General features: G+C 39.3%; 1 protein-coding gene across 16 annotated transcripts in view; it reads left to right on the top strand.

The window, feature by feature from the left end:
• ENTPD1 (ectonucleoside triphosphate diphosphohydrolase 1) overlaps positions 1 to 20,289 on the top strand; it is a 132,192-nt gene that overhangs the window by 88,749 nt on the left and 23,154 nt on the right. For 11 of the 16 annotated variants that reach the window (XM_072805951.1, XM_072805945.1, XM_072805946.1 and 8 more), the window contains 3 exons: positions 15,080 to 15,197; positions 17,946 to 18,096; positions 20,088 to 20,247. In XM_072805951.1, coding sequence (XP_072662052.1) covers positions 15,080 to 15,197; positions 17,946 to 18,096; positions 20,088 to 20,247 — 429 coding nt within the window. Of the gene's footprint in view, positions 1 to 6,383; positions 6,452 to 15,079; positions 15,198 to 17,945; positions 18,097 to 20,087; positions 20,248 to 20,289 lie in introns of all 16 variants that reach the window. The other 5 variants (XM_072805955.1, XM_072805956.1, XM_072805957.1 and 2 more) reach the window with 3 other exon arrangements.

Below are 20,289 nucleotides of genomic sequence, written 5' to 3'. Positions count from 1 at the left end.
GGGGACACTGCATGGCAAGGCACTACAGGACCTTTTACAGGCTATTACTGTCAAATACATAGCTGTCTTTCTTAACACACAGAAACAGATGCTGAGAGTTAGACAAAATGAGACAGAGGAATATATCCCAAATGAAAGGATAGGACAACATTGCAGCAAGAGAACTAACAAATGGAGATAAGTAATATCCTTGATATTTGAAGAGAATTTGAAGTAATGGTCACAAAGATATTCACTGGATTTGAGAAGAGAGTGACATCCTTAACAAAGAGATAGAAAACAAAAAAAGAGGGGTGCCTGGGTGGCTCAGTCAGTTGAATAACCAGCTCTTGGTTTTGGCTCAGGTTGTGATCTCAGCACAGGTTGTGGGATCAAGCCCCGTGTTGGGCTCTGTGCTCAGCACAGAGTCTGCTTGAGATTCTCTCTCTCTTTCTCCCTCTGACTCTCTCCCCAGTCACACACACACACACACACACACACACACACACACACACACTAAATAAATAAATAAAATCTTTGGGAAAAAAAGAACCAATCAGAGATGAAGTACACAATAACTCAAATTAAAAATACACTATGTGGAATAAATAGTAGGCTGGAAGAAGCAGAAGAATGTGTCAGTGACCTGAAGGACAGAGTAACATAAAACAATCAGGCTGAATAAGAGCAAAGAAAGAAATAATTAAGTAAAAACAGGGAACTCAGGAATACCATGAGGCATAGAAACATTTGCATTATAGGGATCCCAGAAGGAGAAGAGAGAAAAAAGAGAGCAGAAAAATTGTTTGAAGAAATGATAGCTGAAAGCTTCCTGTATCTAGAGAAGGAAACAGAAATCCAGATCTAGGAGGCACAGAGAGTCCCCAACAAAATCAACCCTAGGCAGTCCACACCAAGACACATAGTAATTAAAATGGCAAAAAGTAGTGATAAGGAGAATTTTAAAAGCAGCAAGAGAAAGCAGATACTTATAAGGGAAATCCCATAGGGCTTTAGCTAAATTTTCAGCAAAAACTTTGCAGGCCAGAAGAGAGTAGCATGATGCATTCAAAGTGCTGAAAGAAAAAAACCTGCAGCCAAGAATACTTTATCTAGCAAGGCTGCCATTCAAAATAGGAGAGATAGTTTTCCAGACAAACAAAAGTTAAAGGAATTCATAACCACTACAAGAAATGTTAAAGGGGACTCTGAGTGGAAGAGGAATAAGAAAAGTAGGAAACACAAAAGCTTAAAATAAGTATATCTATAAAAATCAGTCAAGGGATTCACAAAATAAAAGGATGTAAAGAATGATAGCATATATGTAAAACATAAGGGAGAAAGATTAAAGCATGGCTTCAAACTTAAGAAACCATCAATTTAACATCAACTGCTGTATGCATAAGATGTTATATATAAAGGTAATGGTAACCACAAATCAAAAACCAGTAATTAATATGCAGAAAAAAAAGAGAAATGAATCCAAATATACCACTAAAGAAAGCCAGGAAACCGTGAGAGAAAATAGAGAAAAGAAGAACAAAGAAGAACTATAAAAACAACCATAAAGCAAATAACAAAATAGCAAAAGTATGTATCTAACAATAATTAGTTTGAATGTAAATAAGTAAATGCTACAATCAAAAGACATAGAGTGACGAAATGGATAAAAAGGAAGACCCACCTATATGCTGTCTACAAGAGACTCATTTCAGACCTAAAGACATATGCAGATTGAAAGTGAGGGGATGGAAAAACATTTATCATGCAAATGGAAGTGAAAAGAAAGCTGGGCTAGCAATAGTTATACTTGTACACAATGGCCTTTAAAATAAAGACTGAAACGAGACAAAGAAGGACGCTATATAATCATTAAGGGAACAATCCAACAAGAAGATATTTATGCACGCAAATACATAAAACTAATAACAAACATAAAGGAAGTAATCAATAGTAATATAATAATAGTAGGGGACTTTACACTCCATTTACATCAATGGATAGATCATCCAAACTGAAAATCAACAAGGAAACAGTGACTTTGAATGACACATTGGACCAGAATAATCTAACAGATATATTCACAACATTCCACCCTAAAACAGCAGAATGCATCTTCTTCTCAAGTGCACATGAAACATTCTCTAGGATAGATCACATATTAGGCCACAAAACAAATCTCACAAATTAAAAAACATTGAAGTCATACCATGCACTTTTCCAACTACAACACTGAAACTAGAAATCAACCACAAGCAAAAATCTGGAAAGAGCATGGACATGAAATAACATGCTACTAAACAATGAACAGGTCAGCCAAGAAATGAAAGAGGAAATAAAAAAAAAAACCCTTATAGACAAATTCAAATGAAAACCTAATGGTCCAAAATCTTTGGGATGCAGCAAAGCTGTTCAAAGAGGGAAGTTCATAGCAATGCAGGCCTACCTCAAGAAGCAAGAAAAAATCTTAAATAAACAACCTACACTTATACCTAAAGGAGCTAGAAGAAGAACAAACAAAACCCAAAACCAGTAGAAGGAAGGAAATAATAAAGATGAGAGGAGAAATAAATGAATAGAAACTAAAAAGACAATAGAATAGATCAATAAAACCAAGAGCTGGTTCTTTCAAAAGATAAACCTTTGATCAGGCTCATTAAAAACAAAGAGATGTGACTCAAATAAACAAAATTAGATTTGAATGAGAAGAAATAACAACCAATACCACAGAAATACAAAGGATTATAAGAGACTATTATGAAAAATTATATGCCAACAAGCTAGACAACAGAAGACATGGACAAACTCCTAGAAACGTATAACCTCTCAAATCTCAGCCAGGAAGAAATAGAAAAAGAGTAAACCTATTATCAGCAATGAAATTGAATCAGTAATCAAAAAACTCCTCCCAACAAACAAAAATCCAGGACCAGACAGTTTCCTTCGTGAATTCTACTAAACATTTGAAGAAGAGCTAATACCTATCCTTCTTGAACTATTTCAAAAAATAGGAGAGGAAGGAAAACTTCCAGTTTCATTCTATGAGGTCAGCATTACCCTGATACCAAAGCCAGATAAAGACACTACAAAAGAGAGAGAGAGAGAGAGAGAGAGAGAGCTATAAGCCAATATCTCTGATGAACAGTAGATGCAAAATCCTCAACACAATATTAGCAAACCAAATCCAACAATACATTAAAAAAATCATTCACCACTATCAAGTGGGATTTTATTCTTGGGATGCAGGGGTGGTTCAGTATTTGCAAATCAATCAACATGATACATCATATAAAGAAGAGAAAGGATAAAAACCATATGATCATCTCAATAATGAAGAAAAAGCATTCATTTGACAAAGTTCAAAATCCATTCATGATAAAAACTTTCAATAAAGTAGGTTTAGAGGAAATATATGTCAACATAACAAAGACTATATATAAAAAAACCCTACAGGTAACATCATAATGGTGAAAAACTGAAAGCTTTTCCTCTTACATTAAGAACAAGACAAAAATGTCCACTCTTACCACTTATATTCAACATAGTACTGGAAGTCCTGGCCACAGCAATCAGAGAAAAAAAATAAATGGCATCCAGATTGGTAAGGAAAAAGGAAAACCTGCATGTATATAGCATGATATTATATATAGAAAACCCTAAAGACTCCACCAAAAAACTGATAAATGAATTTAGTAAGATCAGAGGATACAAAATCAATATCTAGAAATCCATTGCATATCTGTACACTATACATCTGTAATGAAGTGACAGAACAAGAATGTAAGAAAACAATCCCATGGGGCATGTGGGTGGCTCAGTGGGTAAGTGCCAGCCTTCAGCTCAGATCATGATTCTGGGGTCCTGGGATTGAGCCCTTCACCTTCTTTCTCTCTGTCCCTCCCCCCTGCTGGTGGTCGGTCACTCGTTCTCTCTCTCTTTCAAATAAATAAAATCTTGAAAAATAAAATAAACAATCTCATTTACAATTGCACCAAAAAAGAATAAAATGCCTAGGAATAAACTTACCCAAGGAGGTGAAAGACTTGAACTCTGAAAACTATAAAACATTGATGAAAGAAATTGAAGGTAACATAAACAAATGAAAGCTATTCCAACCTCATGGATTGGAAAAAACCAATATTGTTAAAATGTCTGTACTACCCAAAGCAATCTATGGATTTAATGCAATCCCTATCAAAATACCAAGAGCATTTTTCCAAAACTGCAATGAACAATCCTAAAATGTGTATGGATCCACAAAAGACTCTGAATAGCCAGGGCAGTCTTGAAAAATAACAAAGCTAGAGATATCACAATCCCAGACTTCAAGATGTACTACAAAGCTGTAGTACTACTATAAACAATATGGTACTGGCACAAAAATAGACACAGATCAATAGAACAGAATCAAGAGCCTAGAAACAAGCCCACAAATATATGGTCAATCTTTGACAAAGGAAGCAAGAATGTGCAATGGGAAAAAGACAGTCTCTTCAACAAATGGTGTTGGGAAAACTGAACAGCTGTATGCAATGGAATGAAACTGGACTACTTTCTTATGCCATCCACAAAAATAAATTCAAAATGGATTAAGGACCTAAATGTGAGACCTGCAACTGTAAAAATCATAGAAGAGCAAAGACAGTAATTTCTTTGATGTCAGCTGTAGCAACATTTTTCTAGATACATCTCCTGAGGCAAGGGAAACAAAAGCAAAAATAATCTACTGGGACTTCAGCAAAACAAAAATCTGCACAGCAAAGGAAATAATCAACAAAACTAAAAGACAACCTACTGAGTGTCTTTCAAATTTATTTTCAAATGATATATCCAATAAAGGGTTACTATTCAAAATATATAATGAACTTATACAGCACAACACAAAAAAACAAATAATCCAAATAAAAAATGAGCAAAAGACATGACCAGAAATATCCCAAAGAACACATACAGATTGCCAACAGACACATGAAAAGATGTTCAGCATGACTCATCATCAGGGAAATGCAAATCAGAACCACGGTGAGATTTCACCTCACACCTGTCAGAATGGTTAGAATCAAAAACACAAGAAACAACAAGTGTTGGTGAGGATGTGGAGAAAAAGGACCTGTTGTGCACTGTTAGTGGAAATGCAAACTGGTGCAGCCACTTCAGAAAACAATATGGAGCTTCCTCAAAAAGTTAAAAATAGAACTACCGTATGATCTGGTAATTCTACTTCTGGGTATTTACCCAAAGAATACTAAAACATTAATTCAAAAATATATATGTATCCCTGCTTTTGTTGCAGCATTATTTACAATAACCGAATTATGGAAGCAGCCCAAGAGTCCATTGATAGATGAATGGATAAAGAAGATATGGTATATATACACAATGGAATATTATTCAGCCATAAAAAGAATGAAATCTTGCCATTTGCAACAACATGGATGGAGCTAGACGAAATAATGCTAAGTGAAATAAGTCAGAAAGACAAATACCATGTTTTCACTCATATGTGGAATCTAAGAAACAAAACAAGCAAAAAAAGAGAGACAAACCTAAAAACAGACCCAACTATAGAGAACAAACTATGGTTACCAGAGGGCAGCTGGGGGTAGGAGGATAAGTGAAATAGCTGAAGGGGATTAAGAGTATACTTACCATGATGCACACTGAGTAATGTATAGATTGTGGAATCACTATGTTGTACACCTGACACCAATATAACATTGCATGTAACTATATTGAATTAAAATAAATAAAAACATATAACATCATCTCTTCATGACCATACTTCATTCATCTGTTCATTTGTTCACAGATTCATGAATCAACAATTAAATATTCACTGAGGGGGCACTTGACGAGATGAGCACTGGGTGTTATTCTCTATGTTGGTAAATTGAACACCAATAAAAAATAAATTTATTATTTAAAAAAACAAATATTAAGTATCTATATTAGGCACTGGGCTACAGGATATGATTGAGCTTACTATCTGGAGAAGGAAACACATTTAATAGATGACCCAAATTATTAATTATAGTTGTCATGAATGCCACCAACTGAAAGTTGGGAGCCAGGGCAGTCTTCTCTGAAAGAAATGACATTTATAGTAAAACTTGAAGTTAGCTGAGGTAGAGAAGGGTAGAGAATATTCCAGGAAAAAGGAAAGCAAGTCCAAGAATCTCACAGATAAAGATGGTGAGGGAGGTGGTTTCGTCAGGGTCTTGCAAGTCAGATTGAGGATTTTAATTTTAATCTTAAGAGCAATAAGAAGACAGTAACTTGATCAGATTTGTGTTTTGAAAAGATCACTCTGGCTGCAGTGAAGTAGAGGGTGGGAGATAAGAACAGATATAGTTTAGAAGGAGGTCTTGAATTAAATTTTTGAAGAAAAATTTTTTATTTTTGAGGTACTGGACATCCAAGGAGAAATGTCAAAGCAGCAGTTGGATAATCAGATCTGGACCTCATAGAAGAGGTATAGACCTACAGTGCACATTAGAAATATAATGCAAGCCATATTTTAATTTTTCCAGGGGCCACATTTTTAAAAAGTAGAAGGTTGAAATTAATTTAATAATATTTTAGTGTAATTCATTACATCTCAAATATGTCAACATTTCATCAAAATAATTATTAATAAAGTATTTTCCATTATTTTGGAAATTCAAATTTCAGTGTGATTTTTTTCTTCTTTTTTTAAAGATATTTTATTTATTTATTTATTTATTTATTTATTTATTTATTTGACACAGAGAAAGACAGAGAAAGAGAGCACAAGCAGGGGGAGCAGGAGAAGGAGAAGCAGGCTCCCTGCTGAGCAGGGAACCCAACTAGCATTTTAAAGCAGGGCTCAATCCCAGGACCCTGGGATCATGATCTGAGCTGAAGGTAGAAGGTTGACCAACTGAGCCACCCAGGTGCCCCTCCAATATGATGTTTAACTTAAATCACATCTCATTCAGACTCCTTTAACAACATGGAGATTAGGAGTGCCACCTCATGCCACATAGTCAAAAATCCATGTATAACTTTTGACTCCCTCAAAACCTAATTGCCTACTATTGACCAGAAGGCTTAGCAATAACACAAACAGTTGATTCACACATATTTTATATATGTGTTTTATACTTTATTCTTACAATAAAGTGAACTACAGAAAAAAATGTTAAGAAAATCATAAGAATAGAAAATACATTTATAATACTCTACTGCATTTATTGAAAAGAATCCAGAATTCAAACCTGTGTTGTTCAAGGGTCAACTGCAGCTAACATTTCAAGTGCTCAATAGCCACATGTAGCTAGTGGCTACCTTATTGGACAGAACATGTCTAAAGATACGTCTCTGATGCCACTGATGTATTGAAGCCCTAGAAAAGGATGAGATTATAGGAAGGGGGTAAAAAGCAAGAAGAGGGCAAGGACCAAATCCTGAGGAATTCTATCATTCAAATATAGTGCTTGCAGTTTAGAAATCATTTACATTTTTTCTTTCTAGGAATACTGTGAGGAATAAAAGATTATCCTCATCTTATAGATAAGCAAAATGAGGGCCTTTGAGGTTCTCTTGCTCAAGGCTCAGTATCTCATAGATTACTGCAAGAATTAAGTGGGGGGCAGCCCCGGTGGCACAGCGGCTTAGCGCTGCCTGCAGCCTGGGGCGTGATCCTGGAGACCCTGGATCGAGTCCCACGTCGGGCTCTCTGCATGGAGCCTGCTTCTCCCTCTGCCTGTGTCTCTGCCTCTCTCTCTCTGCATCTCTATGAATAAATAAATTAAAAAATCTTTAAAAAAAATTAAGTGGGATAAATAAATGCAAATGTGAAGTGCAGAGCAGGAGTCCTGGCCCACTGTGGACAATCAGTGATTGATAGCTCATATGTTATCATCTTTGCAGCCTGTCTGGTCACAAATTGCCATTTTATCTCCAGTTCTTCCTATCTAATTCACCCTTGTCTAACCCAGCCCATGTCAGCCCTCTCATCTTGATGATCCAATCCTGTAATCCTCCTACCTAATCCAGTTTGGGTTCAGCCTTGCTGGGGCAGTGGTGGCCTCATGCCCAGGCCACATCTAGCAAAACACAAGAACTCCTTATTGGAGTGACGTGTTGTTTACTTGTCCAGTTACCAAGGTGGTAAGCATATTGAGGGCAGTGCCGGGGTTTCATTTGTCTTTGTGTACATTTTATTATTCATTTACTCAACTTATTCACTTAACAAATAGTCATTGACCATCTACTCTTATTTTAGGTCCTAGGTATGTAGCAATGAGCAAAACTGGCAAAGTCCTTACCTTCATGGGGCTAATAGTGTAGTGGAAAAGATAATCACTAATCAAATAATCACAAAATAAATGTTAAATTACAACCAGTAATCAGACTTGGCTGGTTGCCTCATAGAAGTTTGCTGCTGAGTCAATGACTAGGGTAACATCTTGAACAGGTAAAACTGCTTCTTCCTTGGATGTGAAGAGCATGTTGAAGGGCAAGTCTTATGGCAGGATTTGTCAGTATAAGAGGCAGGCCCCTGCCTCCAAATCCCCTGGGAGACCAGGGTTCCCTATTCTTACCACCAGACCCTACCTGGTTTGAACCTCCAGATTGCAGGATCTGAGAATCTACATATTGAACAGGCATCCTGGAACATTCTCATGCCATTAAAGCCTGGAAACCACTGTCCTGTAGATATAGAATGGCCAGTTTTAAAAAAATAGGCCTTAATGAACTGAAGAGTCATTTAGCAGTACCTAAGTGCCCCCTGGGAAAGTGCCTTTGTCCAGTGGAACTGGGTGGGGAGGTAGCTTTCAGATCTGCTCAGTTCATCACTTCCTTAATTTCCTGGTCACTAGTGAAGACTGGCATTTAGTGAATTGTCAGATATTCCTTTTAGCACAAACATTCCACATTCTGGCACACACACATCCCCACAGGGTTCTCTTGAATGTACCAGACTGACCCAATACCAAATCATATGGCTTTATTAACAACTGCCACTTCTGTGGAATGCCTGCTGGCTCAGGGACCAGATGGTTTTGATTTCAGTCCCAAATCTGCTACTTTCTGCTGTGAGACTTGGGCAAGTAAATCTCTCTCTCTATTCCTCAGCTTCCTCATATGTCCAATGGAGGTGGTTGTGAGGATTATAAGGAATGATACCAGTGACTCACTTATCAGAGTGTCCAGCACATCAGAAGCCATCAGTGGAGACTAGCTGTCCACACTGCTTTGAGGGAGATGAGTTCTAGGGAAGGCCCTTTGCTGCTAATGTGTTAAGCTAATTGAGCTGGTGCTCCCAGGATTTCCAGCTGCTGCTAAAAGGTGATGACCTATCCCCAAACATCTGCTTTTTCACAAGGAACTAAAGTGCTATTCTTCGTTAAGCATTTGTGATTGTATCTTTTCATAGAGAGTTTGGAAGGACTTGCTCCCAATTTACAACCTCAAATACTCCCAGAAAATATCTACATTATTTTTACTTCACTGGATTTTAATGTTGTCTTGTTTAAAAAACAATACCTGGAGGGGCACCTGGGTGGCACAGTCAGTTAAATGGGTGACTCTTGGTTTCAGCTCAGGGTTGTCATCTTAGGGTTGTGGGATTGAGCCCTGCAATGGGCTCTGCACTCAGTGCAGAGTCTACTTGAGATTCTCTCTCTCTCTTCTTCTGCCCCTCCCACTTGTACTTTTTCTCTCTGGAATAAAGAAATCTTTAAAAACACACATATACACACAAAAGAAAAAAACAAAACAAACAAACAAATAAATAAATAAATAAATAAACAAACCCCACAATAGCTGGAGATGGATGGTGGTGATAGTTGCACAAAGTGTGAATGTACTTAATGCCACTGAACTGTACACTTAACTGTACACTTAAAATGGTAAATTAATGTTTGGTGTATTTTACCACAATTAAACAAATAGCAATATAACTGTGGTTTGTATTGAATGTCTAGTAATTCCAATTAGAGAAAAAAGAAAAGCAGAAAATGGTCTTTAATTGTTTACAGGCCTTGCCAGCATTGCTGTAGCTAATGGAGACCTGATTTGTTTATAGAGTACTAGAGTTAAATTTGAAAGTATTAGCTTTGTTTATTCAAACAGACTCATGGATGGACTGATGATGTTGCTAAAAGTAGAGTTAAAGCTACAGGGACTTTTTAAAAAGATTCTGAAGAACCAATATGTCTGAAACAACCAATAGAAGTTAATTATCTTACTGACTTATGGAGTTTTTTTTGGGTGATGGTGGAACTCAATATCAATGGCACTACTTTATATTAGACAATGAATATTAAGTTCTCTCAGGACTGGAAGGAGTTCAGGAACCATACAATTCTACCTGCCCCACCCCCCCATTCACTCATTTGATTCAACAATTGTCTGTTGAATTCCTTCTTTGTGTCTAACCTATGGTAGGATATACTGTGGTGGATGCTGGATATACCATGGTAAGCAAAACAGACCTGCCCTAATAAGGCAGCTCACATCCTTATGGGGAAGGTTATTCAAATAGCTACATAGACATGTAGTTATGTATCATGGTAAGTGCTTGTCTTTAGAGCAAAAATATGGGTACTCTGAGCCATGGATGAGGAGGGTAGAATCAAATCTGAGAAAGTCAGAGAAGGCTGGGGTCTCAGGTGAAGGGCATTCTGGGAAAAGGCCTTGGAACAGAAGCTACATGGCTTATAGGGAACTGAGAGCTGACCGGTGTCAGGGTGGGTGTTTTCTGAATGAGAAGACTTAAAGGGTTGAATATCCCACTTCTGCAGAGCCAGGAATAGAAGCAGATCATCTGACACTCAAGTTTTCTAGTTCTTTCTACATCTAGGGAGATTTACTCAGACACCCAGACCTATAACATTTGTGCAGATAGAATTCCATCCTAAGGAGGGTTTTGGCCCACCTCCCCTTGACCTCCAGCCTCTGTGAACTCTGGGTCTGTTGCCACCCGCATCTCCAGGTCTACACCAAAGGCTCTACACTGGTGTCTTCATGAACCAAGCAAAGTCATTTTTACTGTTCCTTTTTCTGGAACACTGCCTTTGTTTACTCAACATAGCTTATGAAGATCAGTTATGATTGCTAATATCATGTGCATGACCAGAAACTAGCTTAAGATAAAGTTGTATGCACAGTTAAGATTGCAGCCATATAAAAATTTATGTATTTAGGAAAGACTGGAAAGAGATAAAGCAAAGTAACAGTGATGTCTAGTTGGTAGGATCTTAAATGTCTTTTTCCCTGTTTCCTCTTCATTTTCTAGATGCCATTTAGTAGTAAACCTTTAGTACTCTTAAAACAGAAAGTAATATTGAAATAATGTTAGGGGAATGTCCTATCTCTTTGTCACCACACAAATCTTTGATTTTTCTTTAATATGAAGAATGTACTCACAGGACTCTTAGAAGTACTTTAAATATGAACTATAGAGAAACACTGGATAGGAGTGATAGCATGGTGCAAGGCACAGCATTTGTCAAAACATTTCTGTTGGGTAGAGATTTTTATTTTAAACATAATTCTCTTATCACAGAGTCTGGGGAATGCTGGCTCAAACAAAGTTAGGTGAATTCTCCACTGCCAAAATCTCTGAAGCGGGATCCCTGGGTGGCGCAGCGGTTTGGCGTCTGCCTTTGGCCCAGGGCGCGATCCTGGAGATCCAGGATCGAATCCCACGTCAGGCTCCCGGTGCATGGAGCCTGCTTCTCTCTCTCTCTCTCTCTCTCTCTCTCTCTCTCTCTCTCTGTGTGACTATCATAAATAAATAAAAAAATTAAAAAAAAAACTCAAAAATCATTAAAAAAAAAAAAATCTCTGAAGCATTCACTACCTAGTTGGTTTGTGAGGCCAGGAGACAGAGAGAACACTCAGCCTTCCCCAAACTTCTGGGAAGATTTATTTGCCTAGATCCTTACAAGCTTAGTGCTTTGTGGAACATGCATCGAAAAATGCTGATGTGGTGAAAAAGAACAAAAGATGGTGACTACATAGGCTCTAGATGGGTCTTCAAAGCCCTTCACTATCTGTACTTGTTAGGTAAGTCCTTGAGCTGGACTGGACACGGGTTCTCAGCTATCAAATAAGAAGATTACATGCAATGGACTTCTAGCTCTAAGATGGCCAACTATGAAAATGAGTAAATACACTGACAGTTTTGTAATAATGAAAGGCAAACTTCCAAAAACTCAAACAGAATTTTCACACCATCAAGCTTTTATCTGTCTCTCAAGCTGCAAACCATTTCCAAAGACAAAAAATATTTGGCAAATTCAGCAGGTTAGCATTCCAGTCTGCTGTATACACAAGGTAGAATGTCCTCAATTCCCATGTTACAGTATACACTGCCTCCCCCTCAAACACTTGATAAACCAAATGTAGTGAAAATTTTAATTTCTCAACCACCTTACTGTGTAAGGCCTTCTAGAAACACAATGATAGAGGCAAGGCTGATTCCTTTTCTCTGCTGAAAGAATAACTGTCATGTCAACAAAGACAGAATAGAATGTCCTGATTCCAGATAAGGGCTGCTTGCTGCTGCCGCCTCAGTTTTTATCATATGCTGCTGTGGTTGGAACACTTTCTGGCAGGAAGAATTCATAGACCCTTCTAGGGAACAGCAGAATTTTCTGCTGTCTAACCCCTGAGCACCTCTCTCCACATTGGGAGGCTGCTCACAGTTCCAAAGGCCCCAGACCCCAGGCATTCTTCAATGGGTCTGCGATAGTCACTACCTAAGTCAGTTCTTGGTTTCCTCTCACTGCAAGCCTGCTTGTAGAGGAGTCTATCCAGCTTGCTTTCTTGCCACGAATACAGGCCTTTGTCTTTTTAAGGGCATAATGAATGCTCATTGCCATAGGGAGTCCTGCTGTGTGTAACTAAGCTGAGAGCACTGGAGGTTATGGAGCTTCAAGGACCTGCCCACTGCTGCATCACTGGTGCTCCCTGCTAATCTGGAAAAACAGAATAAAGCTTGACACCTCAGCAGACTCAGATTTTAGCTGTTCCCAGTGATCTAGGGAGGTCTCTTGAATTCTCATTCTTGTCCTCATTCCTCCCTGGAAGTCTTAGGTTCTTACCAGGTGATAAGACAGTATGGGAGGACATATATAAAACAACTGCGGAGTTAAGCACTATCAAGAGGCAGACTGCACTTCAAGGTCCACAGCAGCAAAGTGTGGTCAGTGCGGTTGGCTCACATTTTAGAAGTGCCTCCTTTTTCTCTTCCTTCTGCTTCCCCATTTACTTTCCTCCATGTTTCTCTCTGGTATAGGGATGATAAATAAAAGCACAGACCAGTACCATCAGGCTGTCCTTACAAGCCCATGGCAGACATTGTTATTTAACCTTGGCATTTTTCCTGATTAAACTTAGGGATGTAACCAAAGATGAACATAAAATGATCAAAAAGGGCACTTGGCAGTCTACTCCCAGGTAAATACCCAAAAGAAATGAGAGCTTGTATCCACAAAATGACATGTGCAAGATTGTTCCTGGCAGATATATTCCCAATAGTCCCAAACTGGAAAAAACTCAACTGTCTAACAACAGTAGAATGGATAGAAATGCAGTGCATGCAATGAAATAGGAAATATTCTACAGCAATGAAAAGGGATGAACTATAGCTACACACAGACTGGATGCATCTAAAAGACAATGTAGAGCAAAAGAAGCTAGACATAAAGGAGGCACATGGTGCAAGTCCCTTTATTGCAGCTCAAAGATAGGCAGAAGTCACCTGTGGTACTAGAAATCAAGACAATGGTTACCCTCAGGAGAAACTGACTGAGGGGGCACTGGGAAGCCTTCTGAGGAGTAGAAAACGTTTTCAATCTTGATCTTGGTGGTGTGGTATATATGGATATGCACATATGCAAAAATGCACTGGGATGCACACCTAAAATGTGTGCACTTTGGTGTAGTTACCCCTCAGTGAAAGTCTTTAAGAACTGTTGTTCTGAGGGGGTAGTGGAAGGGGAGGTGAGCGGGGGGATGGGGTGACTGGGTGACGGGCACTGAGGGGGCACTTGACTGGATGAGCACTGGGCATTTTACTATATGTTGGCAAATCAAAACTCAATTAAAAAAATATACAAAAACAAAAACAAAAACAGAGAGAACTGTTGCTCTGCCCTTGCTCCTGTTTCTCTGTATATGGAGCATAAGGTCTTGGATCTGACTCTGATCCAAATCCAGGCTCTGTCACCTATAAGCTGTGTATCTTGAGTAAATTACTTAACCTCTTTGAACTTTAGTTTCTCACTTATATAGCAGGGACAAACAGAGTACCTACCCTATAGCACTATTCTGAGGGGTAAGTCAGATAACGCTCATGAAAGAGCTTTGTGCAACACCTGCCCATTACATTTAATGTTCTCAAGAAACGTGATGTGGGGACTTTGCTCTTTCCCCTTTCCCCCCTGACCACCTGGTGCTTTCTCATGCTGTCTTTCCCCCTCTTTCTTCACACCTTCTTTTTTCCTTTATCCTTACTTTCATCTACCCTCAGTTACAAGAGCCCAAAACACAAAAATACATATCTTTTAAAATTTATTGAATACAATGTATAGTTATATTCATAATGAAAAAGCGAGCATCCTTAGTATTTTCCATGTCTCCCTTCCAAAGCCCAGGCCACATACCAGACCAATTAAATCACATATCTGGGAGTAGAACACAGAGATCACTAGCTTTTGAGGCTCTCCAGGTGATTTGGACATGATTCCAGTGCGCACACAAGCTTGGGAACTGCTGGACTGATGGCTTTCTAGTCCCTCCATGATATCTCAGCTGCCTTAGCATATGGTTCTGGTTCTTGGCTACCCATTAGAATCACCTGGGAAGCTTCTAATCAGTCTGAGGCTGAGGCCCCACCATGGGTAAGGCTTGGATATTTCTAATGTGCAACCAGCACTAAAAGCCACTATTCTAGGGGAATTGGTGTCATGGTAGTTCTTGTGATCAGGGCGGCAGCAGGCAACCCCTTTCTGCTCCTCATGTTCCTCTTGAATTAAAATACTTATGTTTCCTTTCTGTTGCAAGCTGAGTATGGAGAAGCATCATGTAATCCTGATGAATTCTTGATTTATTTTACCCTCAGTATGGGATTGTGCTGGATGCAGGCTCTTCTCACACAAGTTTGTACATCTATAAGTGGCCAGCAGAAAAGGAGAATGACACTGGGGTGGTGAATCAGATAGAAGAGTGCAAGCTGAAAGGTAAGATGAAGGAAAAGGGGAGGGAGACAGTGGGGTGGGAGAGCATACATGACAGCATGTATGGCAAGTGAGCGGAACACAAGAGATAAAGTACAGGAGATAAAGGAAGTTTGGTGAAGAGCATAGTGGAGCAGCTGCTGTTGTTATTTTATTGTCATTATACAAATTATATTGAAATCAGTCCTGAATAATGGAGCCCTTGAAGAAGAAACAAACCTAGAAATTGTTGAATAATAGGAAACTTCTGTATGCCATGCACCAAGTACTGAAAATGCATGATTTCTTCTTCATGGTCTCCCTTGGAGATATGTATTACTATTCCTTTTTTTTTTTTTTTAAATGAGGGCACTGATGTAAAGAGAGGTTATGCCATTTGTTAAGGTTGCTTGATCTAGGAAGTGATGGAACTGGGGTTCAAATGGAGATCTGTCCAACCTTGAACTCATGACTTCTCTAGTGGTTCTCAAATTTGAATCTGCAGCAGAGCCACCTGGATGGTTTGTTAAAACACAGATGCTGGACCCCACCCCCCAGAGTTTCTGATACAGTAGGTCTGGGACAGGCCCTAGAATTTGCATTGCTGACAAGTTGCCAGGTGATATTGATGCTGTTGGTCCAAAGAATTGTTGCTCTTAGTCTTTGTGTCCTCTAAGCTACAGCTTGGAAGAAATTTTCAAAAGCCTTTGGCTTTCTTTCTTTCCTTTTTTTTTTTTAAAGATTTTATTTATTTATTCATGAGAGACACAGAGAAAGGCAGAGACATAGGCAGAGGAAGAAGCAGGCTCCCTGTGGGAAGCCTGACATGGGACTCAATCCCAGTACCCCAGGATCATGCCCTGAGCCAAAGGCAGACCCTCAACCACTGAGCCAACCAGGTGCCCCAGCCTTTAGCTTTCATATCGGTAGGGAAGGCCAAATCATAGATTCCTAGGGCTGGGAAAAGGACCTCGTGGATCATTTAAATCCAGAGGAAGCAAAACCATGGAAGACTAGTGACTTACAAGTAGCAACAGAACCAGATCAAGAGTTAGGTCTCTTTACTGCACTCAAGGCTCCCTGCATTGCTGAAACACATTACACATTGATATTTTTTTTCCTAGTTTTTTCTAAGGTCACAGAACAGGTTAGAGTCAGTTCAGTTCCTTCCACTCCCTCTACTCAACACTCCAGCATGCACCAACTGTTACCGCACTGCACCATCCTCTCTCTGACCTTTATCTTATCTCTCTTGGCCTTTTGAGGCAGGGACCCACTATTTATTTTTAGCCAGGTAATCTAACTTACTTTGATGGCCTGTGGGGTCCCCCAATTTTCAAAGTTTGTCAAGAAAGCAGTAGAGAGGAGGTGTTTCCAAGAGAGCAAGTCATTTTATGCAATAGCCAAATATCCTCAGATATTGGTGCCATCCAATCTGAGACAGTATGCTGAGCATTTCTTAAAGCCTAAATCCCTCATTTCATTGGCTTTTTAAAAAGATTTTATTTATTTATTCATGACAGACACAGAGAGAGGGAGGCAGAGACATAGGCAGAGGGAGAAGCAGGCTCCCTGTGGGGAGCCCGATGAGAGACTCGATCCCAGGATCCTGGGATCACTACCTGAGCCGAAGGCAGACACTTAACCACTGAGCCACCCAGATGCCCCCTTCATTTTATTGCCTTCTATTTAATTCGCTGCCTTCCATTTTTTAAAAAAGTGTTGGTATTTTTTAAATTTAGCAGCTATCATTTTTCTGAGACTTATCCCAGGTATGTCTGGCCTAGTAATTACAGGATTTTTTTCCCCTCTCAAAAGAGAGAGTTCTCTGATCAAATATTTAGATGAAAGGTGAGTGGAAAGCCACCAGTTCTTCAAGCCCAGAATTTTTAATCAAAACAAGTAGCTGATAACTTAGAGCTTATCTTTCATTACTGTTAAATAAACAGGCTTTTTAAAAGCCTGTGAAAGATATGGATAACATACCTGGACAATTATCTTTAACGCAATCTTCACTAGAGTGTAGATGTTTATTTTAAAGTGAGTTGAAATTGTTAAGCATAACTTCAAAAAGCTTAAGGAATCTTGGCTCTAATCTTCTTCTTAGCAACAGTTAGTTTTGCTCTGAAACTAGGAAAACAGTGTCACTGGGGAAATGATTTTCAGAGTGGAAAAACTGCTAAGCAGTCACGGATTCTACACCTGTTTATTCTAAGAAAGGAAGAAACTCCGCTTCAGAAATTTTAGGGGACTGGCCATGATCACACAATTAGTTAGCAGCAGTTCCTGTCTTTTTTAGTACAAGCCCGTGTGCCTGGTGATTATTTCAATTTTTGTTCTAAGTGTCTTATTTCTCGTTTTATGTCTTCTAGGAATTATTGTTGTTAGTTACAATTTTGTACAAGAAACGTCAAAAAGCAGATGTAGAGGGTAGCTATCTATAAGATCCCCATTAAGTTTTTTAAATTAAAATTTTTATTTTAAACGTGAGAGAACCTGTTAGGGAGGTTATGCAATTGAATGTGAAAATTGCGCCATCCAGCGGCAAAGTTATTGAACAGTGGACAGACCCAGCCTAAGGTCTGAAACTAGATCCTACCAAAGTCAGGTTCAGAGAGTTACCCTCTTAAGTACAGCAGCCTAATATACATCACATCAAGAAACTGTCTTCTTTGATTTTCTCAGAAAACAACAGTATTTTGCTCTAATGTTGTCAAGGTGTGTCCTGTACTTTTAAAAAAGATTGTCATCTGCTTCTGCATCTTTTCTTAGGTCCTGGAATCTCAAGATATGCTCACAAATTAAGTGAAATAGACATTTATCTGACTGAATGCATGATAAGAGCCAGTCAGGTGATTCCAAAGTCCCAACATGAAGAGACCCCTGTTTACCTGGGAGCTACGGCAGGCATGCGGTTGCTCAGGTATAGCAGCATGTGAAGACGAGTGTCTGGGGGTTAGGCTGGGTAGTGCAAGAGCCTCTGAAGTTAAGGGACAGCACCACACTTCCCTAATACTCCAAATTCTAAACCTCCTAAATGTCAACATTTCAGAAAGAAAATCTCAGTAAGTGCGTAAAACTCTGAAACTCTTAGTGTGTGTAATGGTGGGAGTTTACATATGTAAAAAAAAAAAAAAAAAAGAAAAGAAAGAAAGAAAAAAAAAAAGAAAAAAGTCCTCTTGCCCATCTCCCCGCAGAGAATTTAAGGGGGGTAGAGGCCCAAAGAGAAATGTTGAGTCTATGTACTCCGGGATTTGAGGCTACCAATGTAGCCATCCATTATCTGGGAAGAGAAAGACCAGAGGAGACCCACAGATGTTCCAAGACACAGATAATCACAATTAGTACATCTTCATTGGTCACCACTTAGTACCTGTGTCCATTATTTGTTCATTCATTCATTCAGCTTGTATTTGCTGCTTACTCTGTTCTAGGACATGAACTCAAGGAGATCAGAGTTTTGATACAGGTTATCAGTTCTTTAACAGAAGAGTGCTCAGAGCTGCTATGGGAGGATACTTGGCCCTGTCCAGAATGGGAAGAGGGAACACATGAGCTGAGTCATAAAGGATGATTGGAGGGCAGGGGAAAAGCATGTTAGAGGCAGAGAAGATGTCATGCATTCCATTACCTATGTTTCTTCAGCACCTCTTATATGGCAGACACTGTTCTGAGTGCTGGGGATAGAGAAGTGAGGAGGACAAAGTCCCTGTCTTCCAGAAGCTTGTGTTCTAATATTTGTGCAAAGGCAGGGATGAGTGAGAGACCAGGGTATATTCAGAAGACTATAAATAGTTCTGCATAGACAGAACATAGGATGCATATAGTAAAATAATAAGAATAAGAATAAAGCAGCTTATATTGTTGTGTCCTTACTATGTTGTTAGCACTGTCCTTTAATTTAGTCATCATAATTCTTATGAAGAGGCATTATTAACTATTCTTAACCAGATACAGAAGCTGTGGCTTACAAATGTTGAGTAAGTCGCTCAAAGATCACATGCTTGGTATGTGGTAGAGCCAGGATTCTGAGTGGAATTCCGAAGAGACAGGGTCTGGCTCGCAGACTGCCTTCTGGACCACAGTGGGAATTTGGTGTTCATCTGAGAGATTATGGGAAGCCATTACAGGATGGTACACAAATGGTGACACTGGGAGACAAGTGGATTGGGGGGGTGGGGAAAGAAAACTGGGGATAAGGCAGCCAGGGGTAGGGTGTGAAGCTATTCAGATGAGTAGTGAGAGGATTCAGTACTGGTTGGAAGATGGCATTCTCTGACCTAGAGGCTCTCAGTGTTGTGTAGCCTAGATCTTGGAAGCAGTTGCACCCCATTGTCATTATGACAAACCCGGAACATTCCTCTAGGTCTCAACATCTCAGACAGACCCAAGAACTGAGGTACAATATGAGGAAGACATTTTCCCAGTCTGACCCCAGCGGAGGTTGGGTATCTGTCCCAGGACATTTGCCACCTGATGTCTACTACAGCTATAATTAAAAACTTCAAGCAGAGCATGACTCTGGAACCAGCTGGAAGCCATCCAGTGATGGCTAATGTAGCATTCATCATCTCTAGGTGTGGTGATTAAATAATATCCATCCACAACCACTACAAAAATGAAAATTACTTTGATAATATTTTGGAGTCAGGGAGCAAAAACAAAAATGGTATTTTAGGAAGAGCAGCCTATGTAGGGACTGGAAGGATTTGGATTTGGAGAGGGTGGCCAAAGGCTAGTTCGGCCTCACCCAAAAGCAGAGCTCCTCAGACAGCCATGTGGGGGCATCTCCATCTCTGTTTATTCCAGTGAGTTATGATTTGCTTTCTAGGAGAACTGCTGGAAGCTGTGACTGAAATGAATACTTGTAATCATTCAAACAAAACTGGTAAACTCAACTCTTCCTTTGTGCAGGATAGAAGATGCACAGCTGGCAGACAAGGTCTTAGCTGCAGTGACAAAAAGCCTCAGCAACTACCACTTTGACTTCCAGGGTGCCAGAATCATCACTGGCCAAGAAGAAGGTGCCTATGGCTGGATTACTATCAACTATCTGCTGGGCAAATTCATTCAGGTGATTATCTTGTAGCACCCAGGGAGGCGACTCCCTGGGGGT

The sequence above is a fragment of the Canis lupus genome, chromosome 29 (genome assembly GCF_048164855.1).
Source record: "Canis lupus baileyi chromosome 29, mCanLup2.hap1, whole genome shotgun sequence".
NCBI classification, from domain to species: Eukaryota; Metazoa; Chordata; class Mammalia; order Carnivora; family Canidae; genus Canis; species Canis lupus.
The sequence above is the reverse complement of the archived record's forward strand: the minus strand, read 5'-3'. Positions and strand labels throughout refer to the sequence as shown.